Source organism: Nilaparvata lugens, chromosome 1 (genome assembly GCF_014356525.2).
Source record: "Nilaparvata lugens isolate BPH chromosome 1, ASM1435652v1, whole genome shotgun sequence".
NCBI classification, from domain to species: Eukaryota; Metazoa; Arthropoda; class Insecta; order Hemiptera; family Delphacidae; genus Nilaparvata; species Nilaparvata lugens.
In genome coordinates, this window is record NC_052504.1 from 88968967 (window position 1) to 88991370 (window position 22404).

Here is a 22404-nt window from a genome sequence, read left to right on the forward strand (position 1 = left end):
CGAGCCCAATTTTTTTAATAGCCGTCATTCACAATTTGATAAATTTTCAATTTTTTGATCATAGTAATGTTACTGGATTTTATTGAGTTTCCTGATATTTATTATTATGTTTCGATAATATAATAATTTTCATTATGTCGTAGGGTGAATAATTCTGATGGAAATCTGAGAGTGGTATGGGCAGTTGTTGATGACAAAAGCTGTTCAAATTTATCGTCTATTGAGCTGAAAACGTCAATATCATAATATAGTCCAGCTATTAACTGTTTATTTTTTTCTTCAATATTTCAGTAAAATTTCTAGAAACATGAACTGTAATGGGAAATTTCAAAGAAGTTTGAAGTTTCTTTTGAGATGAGTGTTGTTGGTAAGTGAGGACTTTTCTACTAGTTAGTATGAACTTTATTGTGAACCCTTCGAATTTTGTTTTCAGAGATGATAAAGGTCTATGATGGCAATAATTCGTTGCGAAGAAGGATATTCAGAGTTATCACTGTCTCCCGGTTAGCAAGCACAGAACACATATTGAATACAGCTCTCCGCGCCTTTCATATTACTAAAGATTTGGGTAAGCTATCTTATTTTCTTCGAATCTAGTCATTTTTTACTCAATTACCTACATGACTGATTCTATTTTCCTGTTTCAACATTTTGATTCTTTCAACTATTCACAGTAATAATCTATTATACATATGTTTTCCAGTACGGTATCATGGAATTTATAAGTCTAGACCATTTAGGGCCAGTTTCCGAGCTCGGGATTTGGCTAAGTTCTAGACTTTGAACAGCTGGAGTAAGAAAATTGACTTTCCGAAACTGGGTGTAGTCTTAGTCATTGTCAAAGTCACGTTTGAATTAAATTTTAAAAAAACTAGACAATTGAAAACAAAATAAAATAAAGAGAAAATAGTGTAAAGTTTCAGCTATTTTGAATTATTTAGAAATGTTTAATTTCGTCAAGGAAAAACGTTTCCAATTACATAAATGAGAAAATAAAAACTGCGACTACTGTTATAAAAACTGCGACTACGCCCCGTTTTGGAAAGCTAATTTTCTGACTTCAGCTTTTTAAAGTCAAGAACTTAGCTAAATCTCGAGCTCGGAAACCGACCCTAAGTCTGTATTATAATATAGATAACAGCATTTCCTCCTTATTTGACTTTGTTAACTTGAAACGTCAAGATGCAAAAATTGAGAAACTTGAGAATCTTTTCAAAAATTCCTCCTTATTTGACTTTGGTAACTATTTCAGAAACGTCAAGATGCAAAAATTGAGAAACTTGAGAATCTTTTCAAAAATGTGAAAAATGAATTGAGTTCATTCCCATGTCGCTTCTTACAGCGGTCGGACTAGAGTGTATGGATTTTTTTAATAGCCGTCATTCACAATTTTATAAATTTTCATTTTTTTAGCAGCATAAACCTGGTCCCCGACTTTCTCAAATTTGATCATAGTAATGTTACTGGATTTTATTCATTTATTTTCATCAATAATTACATAGTTTGTTTTATTCCTGTTCAGTATCAAATTTAATATTCAAGAATATTGAATTCAATACTAATTTTGTTTGTGTTTTTTGCAGGTAATTTTTATTTAACCGATCTTTACGCGTCAGAAGAAACGCCACTCAGTGATCCATGTCCTGTCATGAACTTACACAGGAAAGAAGGCAAGCGTCCAGCTGTCTTCCTCCGGTTCAAGTATGTATTTCATTTCAAATTTTATTCAATTTGGCTTCATTATTCCATTCCATTCTATTCTTTCATATACGTGTCTACTTTATTCTGTCTGTTTATTAATTTTGATTGAATACTTTGGTGTATAGAATTTGGAAAAAATCATATCAATAATGTTCATTTATTATTGTTGCATATGAGTTCGATTTCAATATGCTAGTTTTACTTCGGATGATTCTTAAACTTAATTCAAGGATGATTCTCATTTTAATGCTCTCATGCAAAAGTCAATTCAAGTTATATAAGTTTCTTATGTTTTTTCCATATCATTATCATATGGATACGCCGCGAGATATAACATAACACTCAACCCCTCAAATGGTGAATGAGTGACGGAGTAGTAGGGATTTAGGGGTGGGAATGTCTCTCTCACACATCTTCTGCTCTCACTCTGTATGCATACGGCCATTGTATAAATTTTTCGAATTGAGAGTACGGTTGCCTAGAACGAACTGACCAAACTTTCACCCTAATCCTTGAAAATTCAGAGTCTAGTCTCATATGGTGGGAGCCAAAGTGTTCATGTTATATTCTGCGGCCTCTAGCAGAATCTGAAAAAATCAAAGATTTGAAGGTTCTAACGTCCCAGACCACTAGAGCAACCTGGACGGATTATGAGACTATAATTAAAAAAACTAGCTAGAAATTTTAAAAAACCAGTACATCTAGAGGAACAACGCTAACATGGGTGATTGACAACGTTAACATAGATTAATTGACAATCTTAACTTAGAGTAATTGACGACGTTAACATAGAGTAATTGACAGCATTACAATAAACACTATAAGTTGAGTACTTTTTTGATGCCTTATTTTTGGATGAATTTGTATGTTTAGCGTCTTTCTAGTGAATTATATTTGATGATAATTATTGTTTGTTGCAGGGATAGGGATAATGATAGCGGAGAGGTGCGCGTCTACCCGGGAAAGCTGCAAGTTCCGGTTCCGTTCTGCACGGTGCAAGTGAACGCGCAGACCACAATCGACGATCTCATTCGCGAAGCGCTCAACACGTTCGGACTCGAGAACCTGAAGAGCGAAGACTTGAGATTGAGTGAAATTCTGTTGGACAGAGGTGGTGAGTTGATGTGAACAAGGTCTAGTGATTAGGGTCTACACAAGATCTAGTGAGTGACTAATCATGTTCTAGCGAGGGTCTAAACGGTCAAGGTCTAGTTAGCATCCAAACAAGGTCTAGTGAGGGTTTCATCAACGTCTAATGAAGAACCAAGGTCTAGCGAGGGTCTAGATACTATAAACAAACCAAGATTAATCACCAAAAATTGTAACATGCATCCTTACATTGATCGGTATTCGAAAATATTATACTGTAACATCAGTTATTTTATGTAGCGAAGAACTAAAATATGAAACTATTATTTGATTGATGGATCAGGTTTTCATCAGTAGCAGCATTATTTATAAGTAAATGATATATGTGCAATCGTATATTTTCTCTGTTTACAATTATTGTTAATGAATAATTATTATTGAACGAAAATCCCAATTAAATGCTGTAAATCACCCCGAAGACTTCTGCTACTGCAAATATTGACAACGGGGTAAACAGCTAGATGGAAATTCGATGAGCGCTACTTTACAAAATTTATTTGTCACCCCGGGAATCGAACCCAGTACTCTTTGGAATCTAACTGATGAAAACAAACGTTGAAAACTATATAACTGGATGAATTGTATAAAATGCTTATTCTGCTCATAATTCCAATAGTTTCTCCTCATTCAATTATTTCTATACACATATTCAATTATTTATTCTTATTCATTTAATAATTAATTTTGGTACCAATAATGTTAGATTTTGAATTTCAGATAGAATTCCACCAAAACTGTCTACTTTTGAATGTTTAAGTGACTTCTCTGTTGAAAATTCTAGTTGAATTATGAAATGAGAGGTCTTAAAATACTTTATTAGCGCCAAGTGCTACTTTTAATGTTTTTGAAAATAATATTCCAAAAGCTTCAAGTTCTTCAACATATCATTTTTCAATTACTGTATTTGTTTTATTTTAAACCTATTTCTAAAGAAACTTTGTTGACCATTGGAATTTAATTTTGCAGTATCGGAAAGAGTACTGGACCGACAAGAAAAGCCTTGGGAAATTGTGAAGCAGCTGGGAGCAGAATCGATACGACAGATGGAATTGATGAGGTTTTACTTGCAAATGAAGCAGGACCCTCATGGACCTAACCTGGCCTTATTTGTGGGAAATCTGCCTACAGGCCTGTCGGAAAGAAACTATGAGAACGTGCTGTTGCAATTCCTCGGGAAAGGTTTGTTATAATTACAGTATAATTTAATTTAATATTTTCTAAATTTGGCTCAGTGTTTTTGTGTTTTGTTCCGGTTTTGTATATGTTTGGACTTTTCAACATCAGAATGAACTTAATTCCGAAGTGAAAAGTGTAAATTTAAAGTATTGTGCTCATTATAACCTTAGTTGCCGGTTTCCCATTACGGAACTTTGGACTATATACGGCGAGGTGGAGTATTTCGAGGTTGTTGTCTATATCAGGGTGTGTGTGGTCAGAGGAGATAATGTGTTCTGCAAAGGTGGAATGGGAGGACGGATGGGTTATGGCTCTTGTGTGTTCTTTGAATCTTATATTGAAATTTCTAGCTGTTTTACCTATGTAGAATTTGCTGCAATCTCTACAATTTAGCTTATAAATTCCTGGTCTATTGTATTGATTTTGAGAGGTGTTGTGTGGGGACAAGAGTTTTTTCAGTGAGTTTTTTGTTAAAATACAAGGTTGCATACAGAACAAAAAACTCACTGAAAAAACTCTTGTCCCCACACAACACCTCTCAAAATCAATACAATAGACCAGGAATTTATAAGCTAAATTGTAGAGATTGCAGCAAATTCTGCATAGGTAAAACAGCTAGAAATTTCAATATAAGATTCAAAGAATACACAAGAGCCATAACCCATCCGTCCTCCCATTCCACCTTTGCAGAACACATTATCTCCTCTGACCACACACACCCTGATATAGACAACGGGGTAAACAGCTAGATGGAAATTCGATGAGCGCTACTTTACAAAATTTATTTGTCACCCCGGGAATCGAACCCAGTACTCTTTGGAATCTAACTGAAAACGTTGAAAACTATATAACTGGATGAATTATATTAAATTCGTATTCTGCTCATAATTCCAATAGTTTCTCCTCATTCAATTATTTCTATACGCATATTCAATTATTTATTCTTAATTATTTAATAATTAATTTTGGTACCAATAATGTTAGATTTTGCATTTCAGATAAAATCCCACCAAAAATTTCTACTTTTGAATGTTTAAGTGACTTCTCTGTTGAAAATTCTAGTTGATTTATGAAATGAGAGGTCTTAAAATACTTTATTAGCGCCAAGTGCTACTTTTAATGTTTTTGAAAATAATATTCCAAAAGCTTCAAGCTCTTCAACATATAATTTTTCAATTACTGTATTTGTTTTAAACCTATTTCTAAAGAAACTTGGTTAACCTTTGGAATTGTATTTTGCAGTATCGGAAAGAGTACTGGACCGACAAGAAAAGCCTTGGGAAATTGTGAAGCAGCTGGGAGCAGAATCGATACGACAGATGGAATTGATGAGGTTTTACTTGCAAATGAAGCAGGACCCTCATGGACCTAACCTGGCCTTATTTGTGGGCAATCTGCCTACAGGCCTGTCGGAAAGAAACTATGAGAACGTGCTGTTGCAATTCCTCGGGAAAGGTTTGTTATAATTACAGTATAATTTAATTTAATATTTTCTAAATTTGGCTCAGTGGTTTTGTGTTTTGTTTCGGTTTTGTATATGTTTGGACTTTTCAACATCAAAATGAACTTAATTCCGAAGTGAAAAGTGTAAATTTAAAGTATTGTGCTCATTATAACCTTAGTTGCCGGCTTCCCATTAGGGAACTTTGGACTATATACGGCGAGGTGGAACAACTCTTGGGTCTCCCCACCATTAAAAGCCATACGCTAATAATAATAATAATAATTACAGTACTTTATCTGAAAAACAAATGAAAGTAGAACAGAATCTGTTTGAAAATAAAGAGAGCCTTTGGAAATTTGATTTGAAAATGGTCTTTGATCAATTTTCTCACCTTTCATAAAATTTGTAAATTCTCGCCTCACTTTTTAAATTTAATTTTATCAAGTATGAGTAAAAACTATTATCGTTAGTAGGACCGTTATGATTTCTACTGTAAGTTACACTGTATAATTTTGTAAAATTTTATTGGGGTTTTTATCACCCAAACTACAATTATATAAATTCTGTGTATTGGTAAACCAATCCAGTTTCATTGAATAAAGTTTCAGTAAGTATATTCATAGAGTCTATTGTGCTGTAGCATGTGACTTGTTTCTAAAATTTCATCTTGAAAATCAATACGAATTAGTTTTACACCGAATTCTTCAAGGACTTTAAAATATTAATATGGCAGGCAAATACTTCAATTAGCTCCTAAAGGTTACAAGTGAACGTGGTAATTGAAGTATTTGCCATTCTAGAATAGTGCATATTTATATTAATTTCGGTTTTATTTGATGTTGCTAAAAAACGATTCTTCTTACAGAAAATAGATTTTCATCGATTGGCCCAATATATTACGAATACGGGTCGATGGTGATCACTTATGAGGATTCGTCTACGGCTGTAAGGGCGCTTTACAAGCTGAGGGAATCTTCCTATGAGGATAAGCACTTGTTAGGTAAGTACCATCAAGTTTACTCTAAAGAAACAATTACAAAATCCTGAAATGTTGGTGGAAGTCTTGAAATTTGCTCATTATTTCAAACTGTTTAAAAATTGGCTTTGAACTCAGCTTTGAGCGCTCATGAAAAGTTCAAATAAATCAAACAAATTACTTATTATATGAATCTTGAATCTTTGTATTGGAAATTTCTTTTCTCTTTCAAATCATATCATTGGAATTAGATTTTGACTAATAGTTTTCTAGTTATTGACGTTTTTAAAAATATCGGAAAATCGATAGATTTCTAAAACTAAGCTCGATATAAGAGCTTAGTTTTCTAATTTCTAATTTTCTTAGTTTTTTAAGAGCTTAGTATTAAGAGAATTCTGCTACTGGACATTTTTGTTGTTGCAAATTTCATGTAGAATCTATGCCGTTCGGCTGTTTCACCTTTCGTGAGATACTCTATGTAACTTAGATAATAGAGTGATAATAGATAATGTTGTGAATTGTGTTCGTTTCAGTGATGCTTCTACCGAACGTAGAGCCGAGCATGGTTCCGGGTGACGTGCAGCCTCTGCTGGTGTTTGTGAACGTCAAGTCGGGCGGCTGCCAGGGACTCGAACTCATCTCAAGCTTCCGAAAGCTGCTCAATCCTTACCAGGTCTTCGATCTCGACAACGGCGGACCATTACCTGGGTAATTAAGTTTTATATGCTAATAAGATTCACTATAATGAGTATCTAAATTTAATCATTGTTCAATCCTTAGGTCTTCAATTTCGACAACGGTGAACCATTTCTGGGTAATTATATGCTAATAAGATTTACTACAATGAGTATCTAAATTTAATCTTTGTTCAATCCTTGCCAGGTCTTCGATCTCGACAACGGTGGACCAATCATTTAGCATAAATCCATCTTTCCGGCCGAGGACTTTCTAGGTCTCTCTTGCCGAAATTATTGCTCAACTACAACCAGAAGACAAGAGAGACCGAGGACGTCCAAGGTAAAGATGGATTGATATAAGGTTCGTAACAGGCAGAAATGCCTAAACCAAGAAAGGATTTAGTTTTCTTAAATTCTCATTATTACCATATCTTACATTATGTGAGGGTCAAGTGTAAGAAAGGGCCGACTGCACCCTAACTTCGTCCTCCTAGGTCAAAAATAAAGACAGTCATTCTATTCTATTATGTTTTTTTATCATTATTGAATTAATTATTATGTGCTTTATCATTGTTGAATTATCTTTGGAATTCTGTTCCTCGATCTAATCATCCTCCTTTATAAATGTTGATTGATTGATTGATTATGTTGCAGGCTATACGTGTTCCGGCACATAAAAGACTACAAGATATTAGTTTGTGGTGGTGATGGCACGGTGGGGTGGGTGCTGCAATGCTTGGACAATGTCGGCCAGGACAGTGAGTGTTCTTCACCGCCCTGTGCAATTGTCCCTCTTGGAACAGGTAGGTCGTCTCCTTCTATTGACCTTATCGATCAATTTATTTATTCATCTTATCCATCTGGTTTTATACTGGAAAAAAACTAAAATCGAAAGGCAACATTGATTGATCAGTTTTGAGTCATTACTGTTATAACATTGGCTACGTTCGGGGAACACGGTAAATTGTTCTTGTAAATTGCTCTTAAAACAGTATTCTCTGATTGGCTCTTGTGGCATTTAATTATGGTTAAAATTCAACTGGCTTTTGTGTAACCGACCCAGAGAGGTATAAATATTTATATTTCTTGGTTAATATCGTTCTGAATATTTATTTATCACAAACTAAATATTTATTAAAATACAATTTAAATATTTATTTATCGATTTATTCGTTCTGAATATTTATTTTTACAAATACTTAACATGAGGAAAGGCACAACAGGCTCATGCTCAAAACTGTCCCATTATACTATACTGTCCAAATCAAAATGTTGGTTATGTCACTTTCACTTTCTAAAATACAATTTACGCTCTTCAATACTCAGATAAACGAGTATATTTATACGACTTTATTTTAACATTTCCAAACTTCCAAGTCAAGTTTCCATTTCTAATGAATGTAAAAACAGTAATGAATCAACATCTATTTTTTTATTTAATTTGTTTTTCAACTTTTCTAAATTCTAAATTCCTAGTTTATATATATATATATTTTGGACTCGAAATTGGGCAAAATTTATAAAGTGTAAAGATAACCTATTTTTATACAATTTCTATCTAAATTTAGGGAATGAACAGTTTTTGATTTTAAGCCTGTTGTTACTTTCCCAATCATTCATAATTGAGAATGATAGTGTATGTTTCAACGTATAAATAAATAAATATCCATTTATTGATGCTATTATACATAATAATCATTGGAATGATTTAGGTAGGAGCAACAGTAGAACGAACAACAAAAAATTAAAAAAGAAGCCTTCTAAAAATCGGAAGTGCTGTTATGAATGTGTGAAAAATCTGCTTCATAGTCAAGAATTCAACTTTTCAACTTGAGTGCGTATAGGAAGTGACATTGGGTAGTACACGGCGAGGCAGAACATTCGAAACGATCTCTACCAATAAAGGCCATAAGAATAAATAATAATTCATTTCAGTTTGCTAACGCAGGTTTGTTGGATATTGCAGGCAACGATTTGGCCAGAGTGCTGAGATGGGGCCCAGGCTACACTGGGGGTGAGGACCCCCTCAATCTGCTGCGAGACGTGATCGACGCTGAGGAGATCCGATTGGATCGGTGGACAGTTGTCTTCCACCCTGAGGACAAGGGTGATAAAGCCGATCCTGGCATACAAGTGGCCAATGCCACAGGTCAAGGTTAGTCACTTACAAACTCACTTGTCAACAACTAGTTTGTTTTTAATAATTTCTATTATAAAAAACAAAATCCATTTATTTGTTTTACAAATTTGTGAAAATTTGGTGATTAGTTGTCACCAACTAGTTTGTTTTTTTTAATAATTTCTATTATAAAAAACAAAATCCATTTATTTGTTTTACAAATTTGTGAAAATTTGGTGATTAGTTGTCACCAACTAGTTTGTTTTTTTTAATAATTTCTATTATAAAAAACAAAATCCATTTATTTGTTTTACAAATTTGTGAAAATTTGGTGATTAGTTGTCACCAACTAGTTTGTTTTTTTAATAATTTGGTGACTAGTTGTCGTCAACTAGTTTGTTTTTTTTAATGATTTGGCGACTAGTTGTCGTCAACTAGTTTGTTTTTTTTTTAATAATTTCTATGAAAATCATCAATTGTTTGAGTTATTTCATCTTTGCTAATTTTTCCTCTACTCAGGCATAAAGCTGATGAAAATGTCAGTACTCAGGTTCACACAAGAACTGGCAATACATGTCTGTAAAACTATTCAATGCTTTGTCTAGAAATGTAAGAGATATGAGAAGCAGTAATTTATGTAATTTATTTATTTATTTACATTACAATATGAAAATCTTATATAAAAACTTAATTAATAAAACTTACTTAATTATAAAAACTTTTTCAAAGATCCACTCATTTGTGAATGCCTGTAATGAGCAGTAACAGAGTTGAAGAGTTGAAAAACAGAGTGGAAAATTTGAAGTCATTTAACAGAGTTTTTCCAATAAGATTTTAGTAATGTTTTTGTCTTTGTTATGTTATGTAAATAAACTATTGATTTTGAAGCTACATCAAATAGATACTATCTCTTAAGATGATCTCACCAATCATGAACAAATGTATAAATAGAACTAATTTCTCGGTACAGTAGAGGCGAGACCATATTAAGCATTTATTCAGCAGTTAATTATTCAGCAGTTTCCAGAGTCGACAGGGCAGGAAGCTTTCCGATTGGCTGATTGGGTTGGCGCCTGTAAAACGCCTAATATGGTCTCATCCTAATTCGACACGCTCCTGATACAGCAGTCAGATTAAGGAGGGATGACTATTTCTATTCCTGGATATGCTCACTTTTGATCGTACTTGAAAATTTATTTCCCCCAAACGCTGTAACCTAGTTTAAGACACTTTTAAATAAATCTCCATGTTGTATTTATATTTGTTTTGTTGCTTTTCACAGCAGCTACAGGCACGACAAATGAGGACAATTCTCACATACTTGTGATGAATAACTATTTTGGTCTCGGTATCGATGCTGATCTATGCCTAGATTTCCACAATGCGCGAGTCGAGAACCCCGACAAGTTCAATAGCAGGTTTGTGAAATATTTTGTCTAAAATACAAGAATACAAAATCTGTACTTGAATATTGTACATCTGTTATTCATTCAAGAACTGATCCAATCATTATTACTAAATTGTTGATATCTGTTTAGTTCATTGAATAAATTCATGAATATGATTTTCAAAGTCTAAAATTGTACAGTATAAAAGAAATAGATAAAGAAAATTTCGTGATCGAAAAAAGAATTCATTTTACATGAGTGCAATAACTTGTTTCAAATGTAAGCCCAGTATGTAGCCTATGTGAAGTGTGCTAATTTCAAATATTTTTCTTGTATCTTTCTGACAATATTGTAAAAATCACGCTATGACGTCAGCTCCTGATTAACATTGGGCTGCTATCCTTGACTGTCATTAGACGCCGGACTGTTGCCAAAATGTTTGTAGGTTATGAAGAAATATAATGAACTACCAGAATTTTTATTCTCACTTATGAAAATTTATTAATAAGCCACGAAAAGATATATATTCTTGTTGAATATAATCTAATATATTTGATATATAATTGATCATTATGAACAAGAATCAACTTGTAATATTAGCCAATATCAGATTTACCGGCTCATACAGTTCAAAGCTTGGAAGCTGTTGGAAAAGCAAAATCTATGCCATTATGGCATAGTTGTCACTTTTGCTTTTCCAACAGCTTCCAAGCTGTGAACTGTGTGAGCCGGTAAAACTGATATTGGCTAATATTACAAGTTGATGCTTGTTCATAATGATCAATTATATATCAAATATATTAGATTATATTCAACATTTATTTATTGTTATGATATGCCATTCTATCATTTCCACTGACTTGATGAAAATCTCACATTTCATGTTAACCATTGTGTTTTTTAAACTTGTATTGTGTGTTGAATTATTTTATTTTGTCGCTTCCAATAGCATTGCTATGAATTTGCACGCTTTAAACATACCGTAGCTTCTCTTTTGCAGCAATGTCGTCATCATCATTATTGTAATAACATAGTTGTAACATTCTCTGTCGCAATTTTCATTCTATAGTAATTAATAACGATAATAGCTGAATTGAAATGTTATGAACGAAGCATTGTTATTGGTGTTCAGTGAATTCATTGTTAGCATGATTGTTGATTGATTTTAGGTTGCACAACAAGAGTGTGTACGTGCGAATGGGATTGAAGAAGATGGTGAGCCACAAAATGTGCAAAGATTTGCACCGGGAAGTGAAGCTGGAGGTTGATGGTCGGCCGGTCGAACTTCCGCCCGTCGAAGGCATCATCATCCTCAATATTCTCAGGTGAAAATTCATCCGACATTAAAAAAATTGATAGCGAATCGTTTATGTTTCAAAATTTATTAAAAAGCCACGAAAAGATATATATTCTTGTTGAATATAATCTAATATATTTGATATATAATTGATCATTATGAACAAGAATCAACTTGTAATATTAGCCAATATCAGATTTACCGTCTCACACAGTTCACAGCTTGGAAGCTGTTGGAAAAGCAAAATCTATGCCATTATGGCATAGTTGTCACTTTTGCTTTTCCAACAGCTTCCAAGCTGTGAACTGTGTGAGCCGGTAAAACTGATATTGGCTAATATTACAAGTTTATGCTTGTTCATAATGATCAATTATATATCAAATATATTAGATTATATTCAAAAATGTATTTATTGTTATGATATGCCATTTTATCATTTCCACTGACTTGATGAAAATCTCACATTTCATGTCAACTATTGTGTTTTTTAAACTTGTATTGTGTGTTGAATTATTTTATTTTGTCGCTTCCAATAGCATTGCTATGAATTTGCACGCTTTAAACATACCGTAGCTTCTCTTTTGCAGCAATGTCGTCATCATCATTATTATAATAACATAGTTGTAACATTCTCTGTCGCAATTTTCATTTGATAATAATTAATAACGATAATAGCTGAATTGAAATGTTATGAACGAAGCATTGTTATTGGTGTTCAGTGAATTCATTGTTAGCATGATTGTTGATTGATTTTAGGTTGCACAACAAGAGTGTGTACGTGCGAATGGGATTGAAGAAGATGGTGAGCCACAAAATGTGCAAAGATTTGCACCGGGAAGTGAAGCTGGAGGTTGATGGTCGGCCGGTCGAACTTCCGCCCGTCGAAGGCATCATCATCCTCAATATTCTCAGGTGAAAATTCATCCGACATTAAAAAAATTGATAGCGAATCGTTTATGTTTCAAAATTTATTAAAAATGGCTTGATATTGTCAAGACCTCCAATTTATGAAAACAATGAGAGATAGTTTCGTTGACCATTATTAATTGCTAGTAAACTTGAAGCTTGAGCATCTAAGACATTTATTAAATCTGATGGCCCTTTGAATCTTTAGGTTGAGTGAGTTCTATGTAGCTGCTTCAGCTTGATTTTGGTGAAAGATTTACAAGCAAGAAAATGTGATGGTAAAGAAATGAAATTTTGGCTCCTACTTGTAATCCAGCGAGGAAGTTTGAAGTTGCCGAATGAGAAGTAAGATCTCGAAAAAGGTTGGTTTGCCAGCGCTGGGCAAGATAAAAGGGTGGGACTGCACGAGTCTTGAACGTTGCTGCACGTTGCTTCTCTGGTGACTTCCGAAGTTCAACTTGTAGGAATTTGCAGTATGCGTGGCCCGGTCAAAGCTACGATCGGCGGAGTCGAGTAAGACGGTAGAAAGGGAAATAGTGAGAGAAAAGGAATGTATTGTTTGAAGCTGGATCAGGATCAATGGCCCATTAGATTTTATAAGTGCCCTGGGCCTAATTAGAACAATAAAAAATGTTACTGTCAATCATTTCATTTGCTAATTGAATTTATTATTTTCGTTCATTCATGAGACTATTCGTGATTCATATTTTGGACTATTCCAGACAAAATTGCAATAGTGTTAATAAAATTTCCAAACAATGATGTTTTTACTGGTATGACTCTCTAGAAATATGAAGAGGTTCAAAAACAGTTATCAATCAATTATTCAATACATTCGAGGTATTTTTGTGATTCATTCATTATCTTTATATTTGTAGCTGTGGAGTAGTTTACTTGTAGTTAATGTTTGGTCAGATAAAATGCTACCTAATCCTTTTTAAAAATAAAGTGTATCTTCGTTAATTTTTTAATTTATTTTGAAATTGTAAAATTAAATATCTGTATGCATTTCTGTAAATAAATAAATAAAATTAAATTCTTAAGCACATTGGAAATAGTGAGACGTTTGTTCTTAAATTATCTAGGGTGTGTGCACTCAGAGAGCTTTCAGGTGGTGCTCCGAGGCTCAGTGGTCTTAGAAGATTATATTTATATTTGTGAATACTGTATCTATATTTATATCCTCCTTAGACCTCTCCCTGTGTGCACACAACCGAAAGGTTGTTAGTTTAAATCTTTTCTACTTCCAATCTAATTTTTTCTCAATTTTTCAATTTCGGAACTGATTTGTTGCTGCTTCATAAGAATAAGCATTGTTATTGGTGTTCAGTGAATTCATTGTTAGCATGATTGTTGATTGATTTTAGGTTGCACAACAAGAGTGTGTACGTGCGAATGGGATTGAAGAAGATGGTGAGCCACAAAATGTGCAAAGATTTGCACCGGGAAGTGAAGCTGGAGGTTGATGGTCGGCCGGTCGAACTTCCGCCCGTCGAAGGCATCATCATCCTCAATATTCTCAGGTGAAAATTCATCCGACATTAAAAAAATTGATAGCGAATCGTTTATGTTTCAAAATTTATTAAAAATGGCTTGATATTGTCAAGACCTCCAATTTATGAAAACAATGAGAGATAGTTTCGTTGACCATTATTAATTGCTAGTAAACTTGAAGCTTGAGCATCTAAGACATTTATTAAATCTGATGGCCCTTTGAATCTTTAGGTTGAGTGAGTTCTATGTAGCTGCTTCAGCTTGATTTTGGTGAAAGATTTACAAGCAAGAAAATGTGATGGTAAAGAAATGAAATTTTGGCTCCTACTTGTAATCCAGCGAGGAAGTTTGAAGTTGCCGAATGAGAAGTAAGATCTCGAAAAAGGTTGGTTTGCCAGCGCTGGGCAAGGTAAAAGGGTGGGACTGCACGAGTCTTGAACGTTGCTTCTCTGGTGACTTCCGAAGTTCAACTTGTAGGAATTTGCAGTATGCGTGGCCCGGTCAAAGCTACGATCGGCGGAGTCGAGTAAGACGGTAGAAAGGGAAATAGTGAGAGAAAAGGAATGTATTGTTTGAAGCTGGAACAGGATCAATGGCCCATTAGATTTTATAAGTGCCCTGGGCCTAATTAGAACAATAAAAAATGTTACTGTCAATCATTTCATTTGCTAATTGAATTTATTATTCTCGTTCATTCATGAGACTATTCATGATTCATATTTTGGACTATTCCAGACAAAATTGCAATAGTGTTAATAAAATTTCCAAACAATGATGTTTTTACTGGTATGACTCTCTAGAAATATGAAGAGGTTCAAAAACAGTTATCAATCAATTATTCAATACATTTGAGGTATTTTTGTGATTCATTCATTATCTTTATATTTGTAGCTGTGGAGTAGTTTACTTGTAGTTAATGTTTGGTCAAATAAAATGCTACCTAATCCTTTTTAAAAATAAAGTGTATCTTCGTTAATTTTTTAATTTATTTTGAAATTGTAAAATTAAATATCTGTATGCATTTCTGTAAATAAATAAATAAAATTAAATTCTTAAGCACATTGGAAATAGTGAGACGTTTGTTATTCAATTATCTAGGGTGTGTGCACTCAGAGAGCTTTCAGGTGGTGCTCCGAGGCTCAGTGGTCTTAGAAGATTATATTTATATTTGTGAATACTGTATCTATATTTATATCCTCCTTAGACCTCTCCCTGTGTGCACACAACCGAAAGGTTGTTAGTTTAAATCTTTTCTACTTCCAATCTCATTTTTTCTCAATTTTTCAATTTCAGAACTGATTTGTTGCTGCTTCATAAGAATAAGCATCAAATTACATGTTAAAATATGAACATTCAATTTTGTATTGCAGTTGGGGATCCGGTGCTAACCCGTGGGGTCCGGAAAAGGAGGATCAATTCTCGAAGCCCAACCACTGGGATGGCATGCTGGAAATAGTCGGCGTGACTGGTGTTGTGCATCTTGGTCAAATTCAGTCAGGAATTCGGTCGGCTATGCGTATTGCTCAGGTATCACATCAATCTAGAATTTAAATTGAAAACTCAAATCACATTGTTACAATCTGTCATCCAGTTTCCGCTATTAATGGAACATGATTGACAAAAAATGATTGAAAAATGTAAAGTGATTGTGTAAATTAGGTACTTATTTGCAGTTCATCATTTCAAAATTTCTCAAACTGTTGATATCCTTTGAAATGAAATCCTTGATATGTCAAATGATATCCTTGCATTATCAAATTTTCTTGAACTGTTCTTGATTTCCTTCATTTCTTGTTTTGTATATGTAAAAAATTCGCTAATTTTAGAGTTTTCAGAACGAATTATCCAATATTAAATGCCATAAAAATGTGTTTGTATAATATTGAATTGAATGAGTGAATAAATTCAATCGTCTGTCATCCAAGATGTATCTCGCAAGAAATATCACCAACAGTGCCATTTATAGTTCATGGTGCAGAGTAAATTAATGAGAACTAGAAAATGATTGTGCATCAGACCTTAAATATAACAGTATATTAATTGAGTGTGGAGGATTAAATATTAAAATTAAAAACATTTTTATTAAGAATGCTGATAATCATGAAAACATAAAGATGAAAGTGGAAATTGACTAGCAAATAATTCACCAATTGCGTTGTTTCTCTAAAAATCATATAAAGTCATGACTTTTTTTCTCTATAACTATCTTTCCATATTGATTTGATTTCAGTGTAATCAACATTTTTAATGTACTCATCTATTATAATTTTAGTTTTACATTATTTTTTATTCATGTTTAGTGCTATTTTTTGTTTTGTACCCATTATGGGTCTTGTTAGACTCAGTGGAAATTGTCATATTGTAAATAAATAAAGTTGAAAAAATCAATTCTGGCTATTTGAACCAAATCTTGAAAAACGAAGAGTCAAATTTAGTAATTACTGTAAAATAAATTATAGGAAATTAATGAACAAAATTATAAACTGAAATAATTAAATCAATTTTCACCCGATCAATACCTTGAATTAAGGCATAGTTACCTCCAATAAGTGGCTGTAGTTAAGATAATCAATAATCATCCAGTGTTTACTGCAATACATAGATAATGTGTAATCATAGGGTAGACATGACAAGTCCAAACACGTTTCAATTGTGATAGTTTGTATTGTGAATAAAATTTATTTTATTAAGGCATTTCGTTGTTTGAAAAAAGCAATTTATATCATGGGTGGTCTTTCTGTAAATATCAATTGTGTCAAATGATCCTTGATATATTAATCCTTGGCAACTTCAATCGTAAACTTTATTCATGTTTTTTTCAGGGTGGTCATATTAAGATTTATCTTAATGCAGACATTCCAGTACAGGTCGATGGTGAACCATGGATCCAGGGAGCTGGTAATATTGTTGTCCTCAAATCCGCTTTGAAGGTTTGTATTTGATCAAAATTTTCACTCTTAAAACAAATAATATTTTCTCATATAAAATTAATATTAACTTATTACTTCAAATTTCAATCTAATATCTTTTCACATTCAATTTCAACTTGCAGCTTTATACATTTTCTTCCAAGTAATTATAAAATTTATTATGAATTAAAGTATGATAGGATTACAACTATTGTTTCAAAGCTTTGAATTCAGTGTCTTTGTTGTCATAATATTATTCGTATTATTCGCGCAACTATTTCAAGTTCCGCCTGAAAATACAGTGATTTATTTATTGATTCTATGCTTGAATATAAATGGTTTCGATTTTATAATAGTTTGGTCGTTTTGAGCATTTTTTTGAAATTGAACATATTATCCGAAACTGATTAAGCTTTATGTATAATTTATTATATTAATAGGCACATAAACATAAACAAAAATGATTCGGTAGAGTTCATTTTATTGATCGATCATAAAAAATTTGTCTTATTAGTTTTATAAATAGTAATAGTTTTCAACGAAACTAGAATGAAATTTTATCAAAAAATAATATGATTGAGAAATTACTAATTAATGCCTTACAGTGAACGACTGAACAATAAATAATTGATTTTAATTTTAAAGTTATTCTACTACCTGATAATAACATTATCTAATATACCTTATTCCGATGAAAATAATTAATTTCCTAACATCAATTTAATAACGATCATAATAATTGTTCCGACACATAAATTATTCCTGTAAATAATGATGATATTTGAAATTCTTCTAAAAATTCTAATAATCTATCTCACTTCTATTGCTATCATTGTAGGCTCAATCAATTTTCTTTCTCATTGAATTTGTTGTTTCTCTAATCGCTTAGAAAATGAATCAGGCAATGCTTATTCTCATAATTAGGTATCTCTACTTAGCATTTCATATTGCTAACTTTCTCCAGTATATTAATAATAAATTAATATTAATAAGCGTTATACCTGCACACAGGATTTTCCTTGTGGCTATTTCTTTCAAAGAATCAAATTGTATTTTTCTAGAATGGAGGAATTAGTTTAAATTTCAATCGTTCGTGAACTGAAAGTCAATAATCTAGAACAGTATGAAATTTTCACATTTACTGCAGTATTTACTCGCATGTTCTGATAATTCCGGATTATTCTTTAGGAACGGACCCCATCTTCATGTACAGGGTTTACCTACATGTTTCGATATTGTCGAGATACTTCTTGATATTTTAAAATAAATTATCAATCTATTTTATTTATTGATCATTCCTTGATTTTTTGTTGGGATGTATCTTGGTAATCAAGATAAATAGAAGATAGTAATTAACACGCAACAAGCAACTAATAACTTATACCCCAACACATATAATTTATAGTGGGGTGTATATTTATTCATTGAATTATCTATGCCTATTAAGCAATTATTCAATGCATAAAACGTCATTGTTCTAATTATATTAAATGTTATAATATTCTAATTTGTATTGTAATATTGCTTTTGATGAATAAACTTTGATTTGATTTGAATCCTACTTTTCACTGAAGATGGGGACCAGTGCCTTGAATTTCATCCAGAATTCACAAAATATGGAAATACTGTTGTAAATTTGATAATTTGGTACTTGGCAAGTTCAGTCTGAGTGATTGGTGCCTCGCTTGAGGTTTTAAATTGAGAGCCCATCATAATTTGTAACATATAACTATTTTGGTTGAGAGTTCATAATAATTTGTAGCATATAATTATTTCCGTTGAGAGTCTAATAGAAAATGATGATTCAGCCTATAATAGATAGTTTGTAGTAGAAGTATGAATGAAAGTGGGGGTATTTCCCGCAGGCAACCATGCTGAAGAAAATAAAGATCAAGCGACGGAATACTGAGCCCAACATCTTGCCGGCGAACGGGGAGGGGGGGCGCAGTGATGACTAACCACCTCCCCCTCTAACTTCTCCTCTTCTCCTCCAGACATAGCAAGCGTTTTGCTCTCTCTCTCTCTCACTCTCTATTATCAGCTGATAATTAGCCAGGAATTGCCACCTCTCACTTGTTACAGTACACTGCATGTACTCTGCACGCGGTAACCCAGGGCTAGGGCAGATACAGTAGTGTCATTAATTTCGCTCATTTGTAGCTCGACTTATTAATGCATCAAAGCCTCAATTATTCAGATTCTTCTACTAAGACAAACTTGTTTCCACCCTCACATTTTAGTTTCTATTTATGCTATGGGCATTCCGTTTCAATACAATAATAATTTAAATTAGTAGCCCTGCTTGACATGCATGATCTCTATTCATTTTTGGCTTCAAGAGCTGTTCTGATTTTTAACCTAGCTTAAATTTTTGGCCAGGGCATTTTTGTACAGTTATCAGAAATTGGAGAAAAAACTTCTCACTATTCTGTTCTCAAATTTAGTAACCCATCCATTACCATTTTTCTCATTAGAAAACATTTTTCCAAATTATATAAATTTGACGACTTCTTGTACAGTATAATTGATTTCTTTCTGGATTAGATGGGGAAATCAGGTTTTCTTTAAAGTTGAAGTTTCAAGGAGAAAAAACATTGAATTTAATTGAATATTGATATCAATATTAAAAAAACACAATTAAATAACTCACAATAACAAAAATTAAATAGCTCATACAGTGTTGAATTTCAATGACATCTAAATCTATTTGATTATAAAATATAATATTTTAAATTTATCTTCTCCTAATGTCTTCTAATTATTATTAAAAATATTTTACCATAACTTAGCTCAGCATGGTTTCAGCTATTAATGCAAGAATTTAAAATAATACTTGATTTTAAATACAATTCACATAAAATAATATGGAATAAAATGAAATTAAAGTAAAACATGAAACATGTCATGTACATTAAATAATATAAAACATAAAATAAAGTATTATGTACATCAAATAAAAATTCATCTTTTTAAATGGTGACTCTAAATTAGGACAGCAATGGTTTCAGCTATCGATACAAGAATTGATAATGAAATAGCAAATTTAAACCTACATCAAGTTATAAGAAGCGTAAAATGAAATTTCATGTGCATCAAATATTACGAAACATGAAATAAAGAAGGCTATAGTGTATATTAAGTAAACATTTTTCTTTCTAGGATTTTCACTAATTAGAGGTTTCAATTCGAATATTTTTATGATACTAGTTATTTTGACTGCTTTGAGAACCACCTGTAGATTTAAATTGAGCTAGTGACATGAAGGTTCACAATTTAGAAGAGTGAAACTATTTTGAAGTAGCGATGGTGAGAGCATAGCATTGCATTGCATTGCAGATGCACCGGTTGTGAGTGACGCTTGTTGGCACTGATGTATGTTTTGTTCTGTTCCCTGCCCTGCTGTCCATTTCCCATGACCATTAGGCGACCATGCTGAAGAAAATGAAGGGCAAAATGAAGCGCCGCAACACGGAGACATTCATGGTGCAGTCGCCAGGCAGCCAGTTGGCGCTTCGCCTGCCAGAGGAGAACTCAGCCTTCTGAGGGTGGTGGAGCCGCTTCATTCGATGCTCCTCCTCTTGATCTCATCTCAGACCGCGTGTGCGCGTGCGTTTGCTGTGCGTGACAGTGACCAATACACACACACACTTTTCTATCTCGTCAAGTTAACCTTACATTAAGCTAGTTTGTAAGCATATAGGGCATGAGTTACACTGAACGTTTCAACATATTCTACTACTGTATTATTCAATTATAAAAATAAATTTGGAAAATTCAAAAATAGATTTATAACTGTAACGAAGTGGAATATGTGTTGAGAAATTTATATTGTAATTTATTACAGTAAAGTATGGTATTTTACCAAAACTGGACTAAGCTATGAGCGAACTATGCCTGTATGTAGGCTAAAGTATTTACTTTCGCGCTACTCACTAGACCTTGTTGTTGATGTAAATTAACTAATATTATGCATGCATTATTACACTGTTTTACTCTCTGGTTACTTCTATGGATATAGTTTATTTCTGTTGTACAAACAACTATCCAAATCAAAGCATTTGGCTGTTTGCTCTACTCTGTGTTAAGCTACATTCAAACTGCCAAAAGGAATTCTGCTTGCTAGCAACTTGTTCTATGGACTTGGCATGTTGGAAACAGTTGCGAGTACAGCATTGCAGCAGATGTCAATTCAGTTCATTCTAGTAGTTCGTGCAGTATTGATTTCTAATCATTTTCAAGTGAAAATTTATTGTTCAAAAGCTGTTGATGTTAATGATACATTTCAACTCCTAATACATGCACTTATTAAAACAGTATTAGAGTTTATATAGAAGGGGTAAAGTGCTTCTTCAAACAAATTCAACTTTTCTTTTAGTCTTTTAGACTACAACATTGATAATGGATGTTGATATTGGAATAATCATGAGGAAGTTCCTCATCAATTTAAAAGTCCACTCATAGCGACAAAATGAATGTGTCTCACTAGCTCGCCTTTTTTCAAATAAGGTTGTATGATGGAATGTAAAAGGATAAGCGTAATTTTGAACCCAGAATTCTTCCCAATCTTATGTGCTACTTGTATCATATGGTGTCTTATTATTGTACACGATAACATTTTTTATGAGAGTGTAAGCATTTGCCTGTTGCAATTGCTGTACAAAAGTGGGGCACCAGAATGATGCAAGTAGCTAATCAGCTCTCTGATTTTGGCTTTGAACAGGGCTAGTCGGTGAAATGTACTTATGTGACGACCTTACCGAATGCTGACAGACATGTAATGTATCATACATCTTAGCATATCTAAGCTGAAGTGTGAATCAAATGTGGCCAGTGAACTGTAACTGCGTTGGTGCACTTAATGGTGGTGTGTGTAAGTAGTGATACGAACAATTAGCGGCTGGCTTTTGTAAAATGTTGGTTAAAATTGTTGGTAGTGAACGTTGAATAGATGAAGGTGTGTTGAGCCTTGTGGAGCAAATATCAGGAGCTGATTCAAAGATAAATTAGCAGATAAACTCCTATTCCCTGCTGTATGTTCCGTGTAATGGATGCATCACATCTTCCTACAATAATTGGTTTTGTTGTTCAAGTGAGACTGGATCCTTGCCAGATATGGATCGAGTCTCCTGTTGCTTACCTACCTCTAGTGTTTGGGGCTCAGTTATTCA

General features: G+C 33.1%; 1 protein-coding gene across 2 annotated transcripts in view; it reads left to right on the forward strand.

Annotated features, from left to right (window-relative positions):
* The window catches only part of LOC111060559 (diacylglycerol kinase theta), a 64909-nt gene extending 42794 nt beyond the window's left edge, over nucleotides 1-22115 (forward strand). Inside the window, exons 7-19 of one of the 2 annotated variants that reach the window (XM_039419539.1) lie at nucleotides 434-568; nucleotides 1584-1701; nucleotides 2622-2815; nucleotides 3817-4029; nucleotides 6336-6470; nucleotides 6980-7154; nucleotides 7778-7926; nucleotides 9090-9278; nucleotides 10525-10660; nucleotides 11800-11955; nucleotides 15698-15854; nucleotides 17150-17257; nucleotides 20660-22115. In XM_039419539.1, the coding sequence (XP_039275473.1) occupies nucleotides 434-568; nucleotides 1584-1701; nucleotides 2622-2815; nucleotides 3817-4029; nucleotides 6336-6470; nucleotides 6980-7154; nucleotides 7778-7926; nucleotides 9090-9278; nucleotides 10525-10660; nucleotides 11800-11955; nucleotides 15698-15854; nucleotides 17150-17257; nucleotides 20660-20779 (1985 nt within the window). In that variant the 3' untranslated portion in view covers nucleotides 20780-22115. Of the gene's footprint in view, nucleotides 1-433; nucleotides 569-1583; nucleotides 1702-2621; nucleotides 2816-3816; nucleotides 4030-6335; nucleotides 6471-6979; nucleotides 7155-7777; nucleotides 7927-9089; nucleotides 9279-10524; nucleotides 10661-11799; nucleotides 11956-15697; nucleotides 15855-17149; nucleotides 17258-19101 lie in introns of both variants that reach the window. The other variant, XM_039419540.1, reaches the window with a different exon arrangement.
* The last annotated feature ends 289 nt before the right edge of the window (nucleotides 22116-22404 follow it).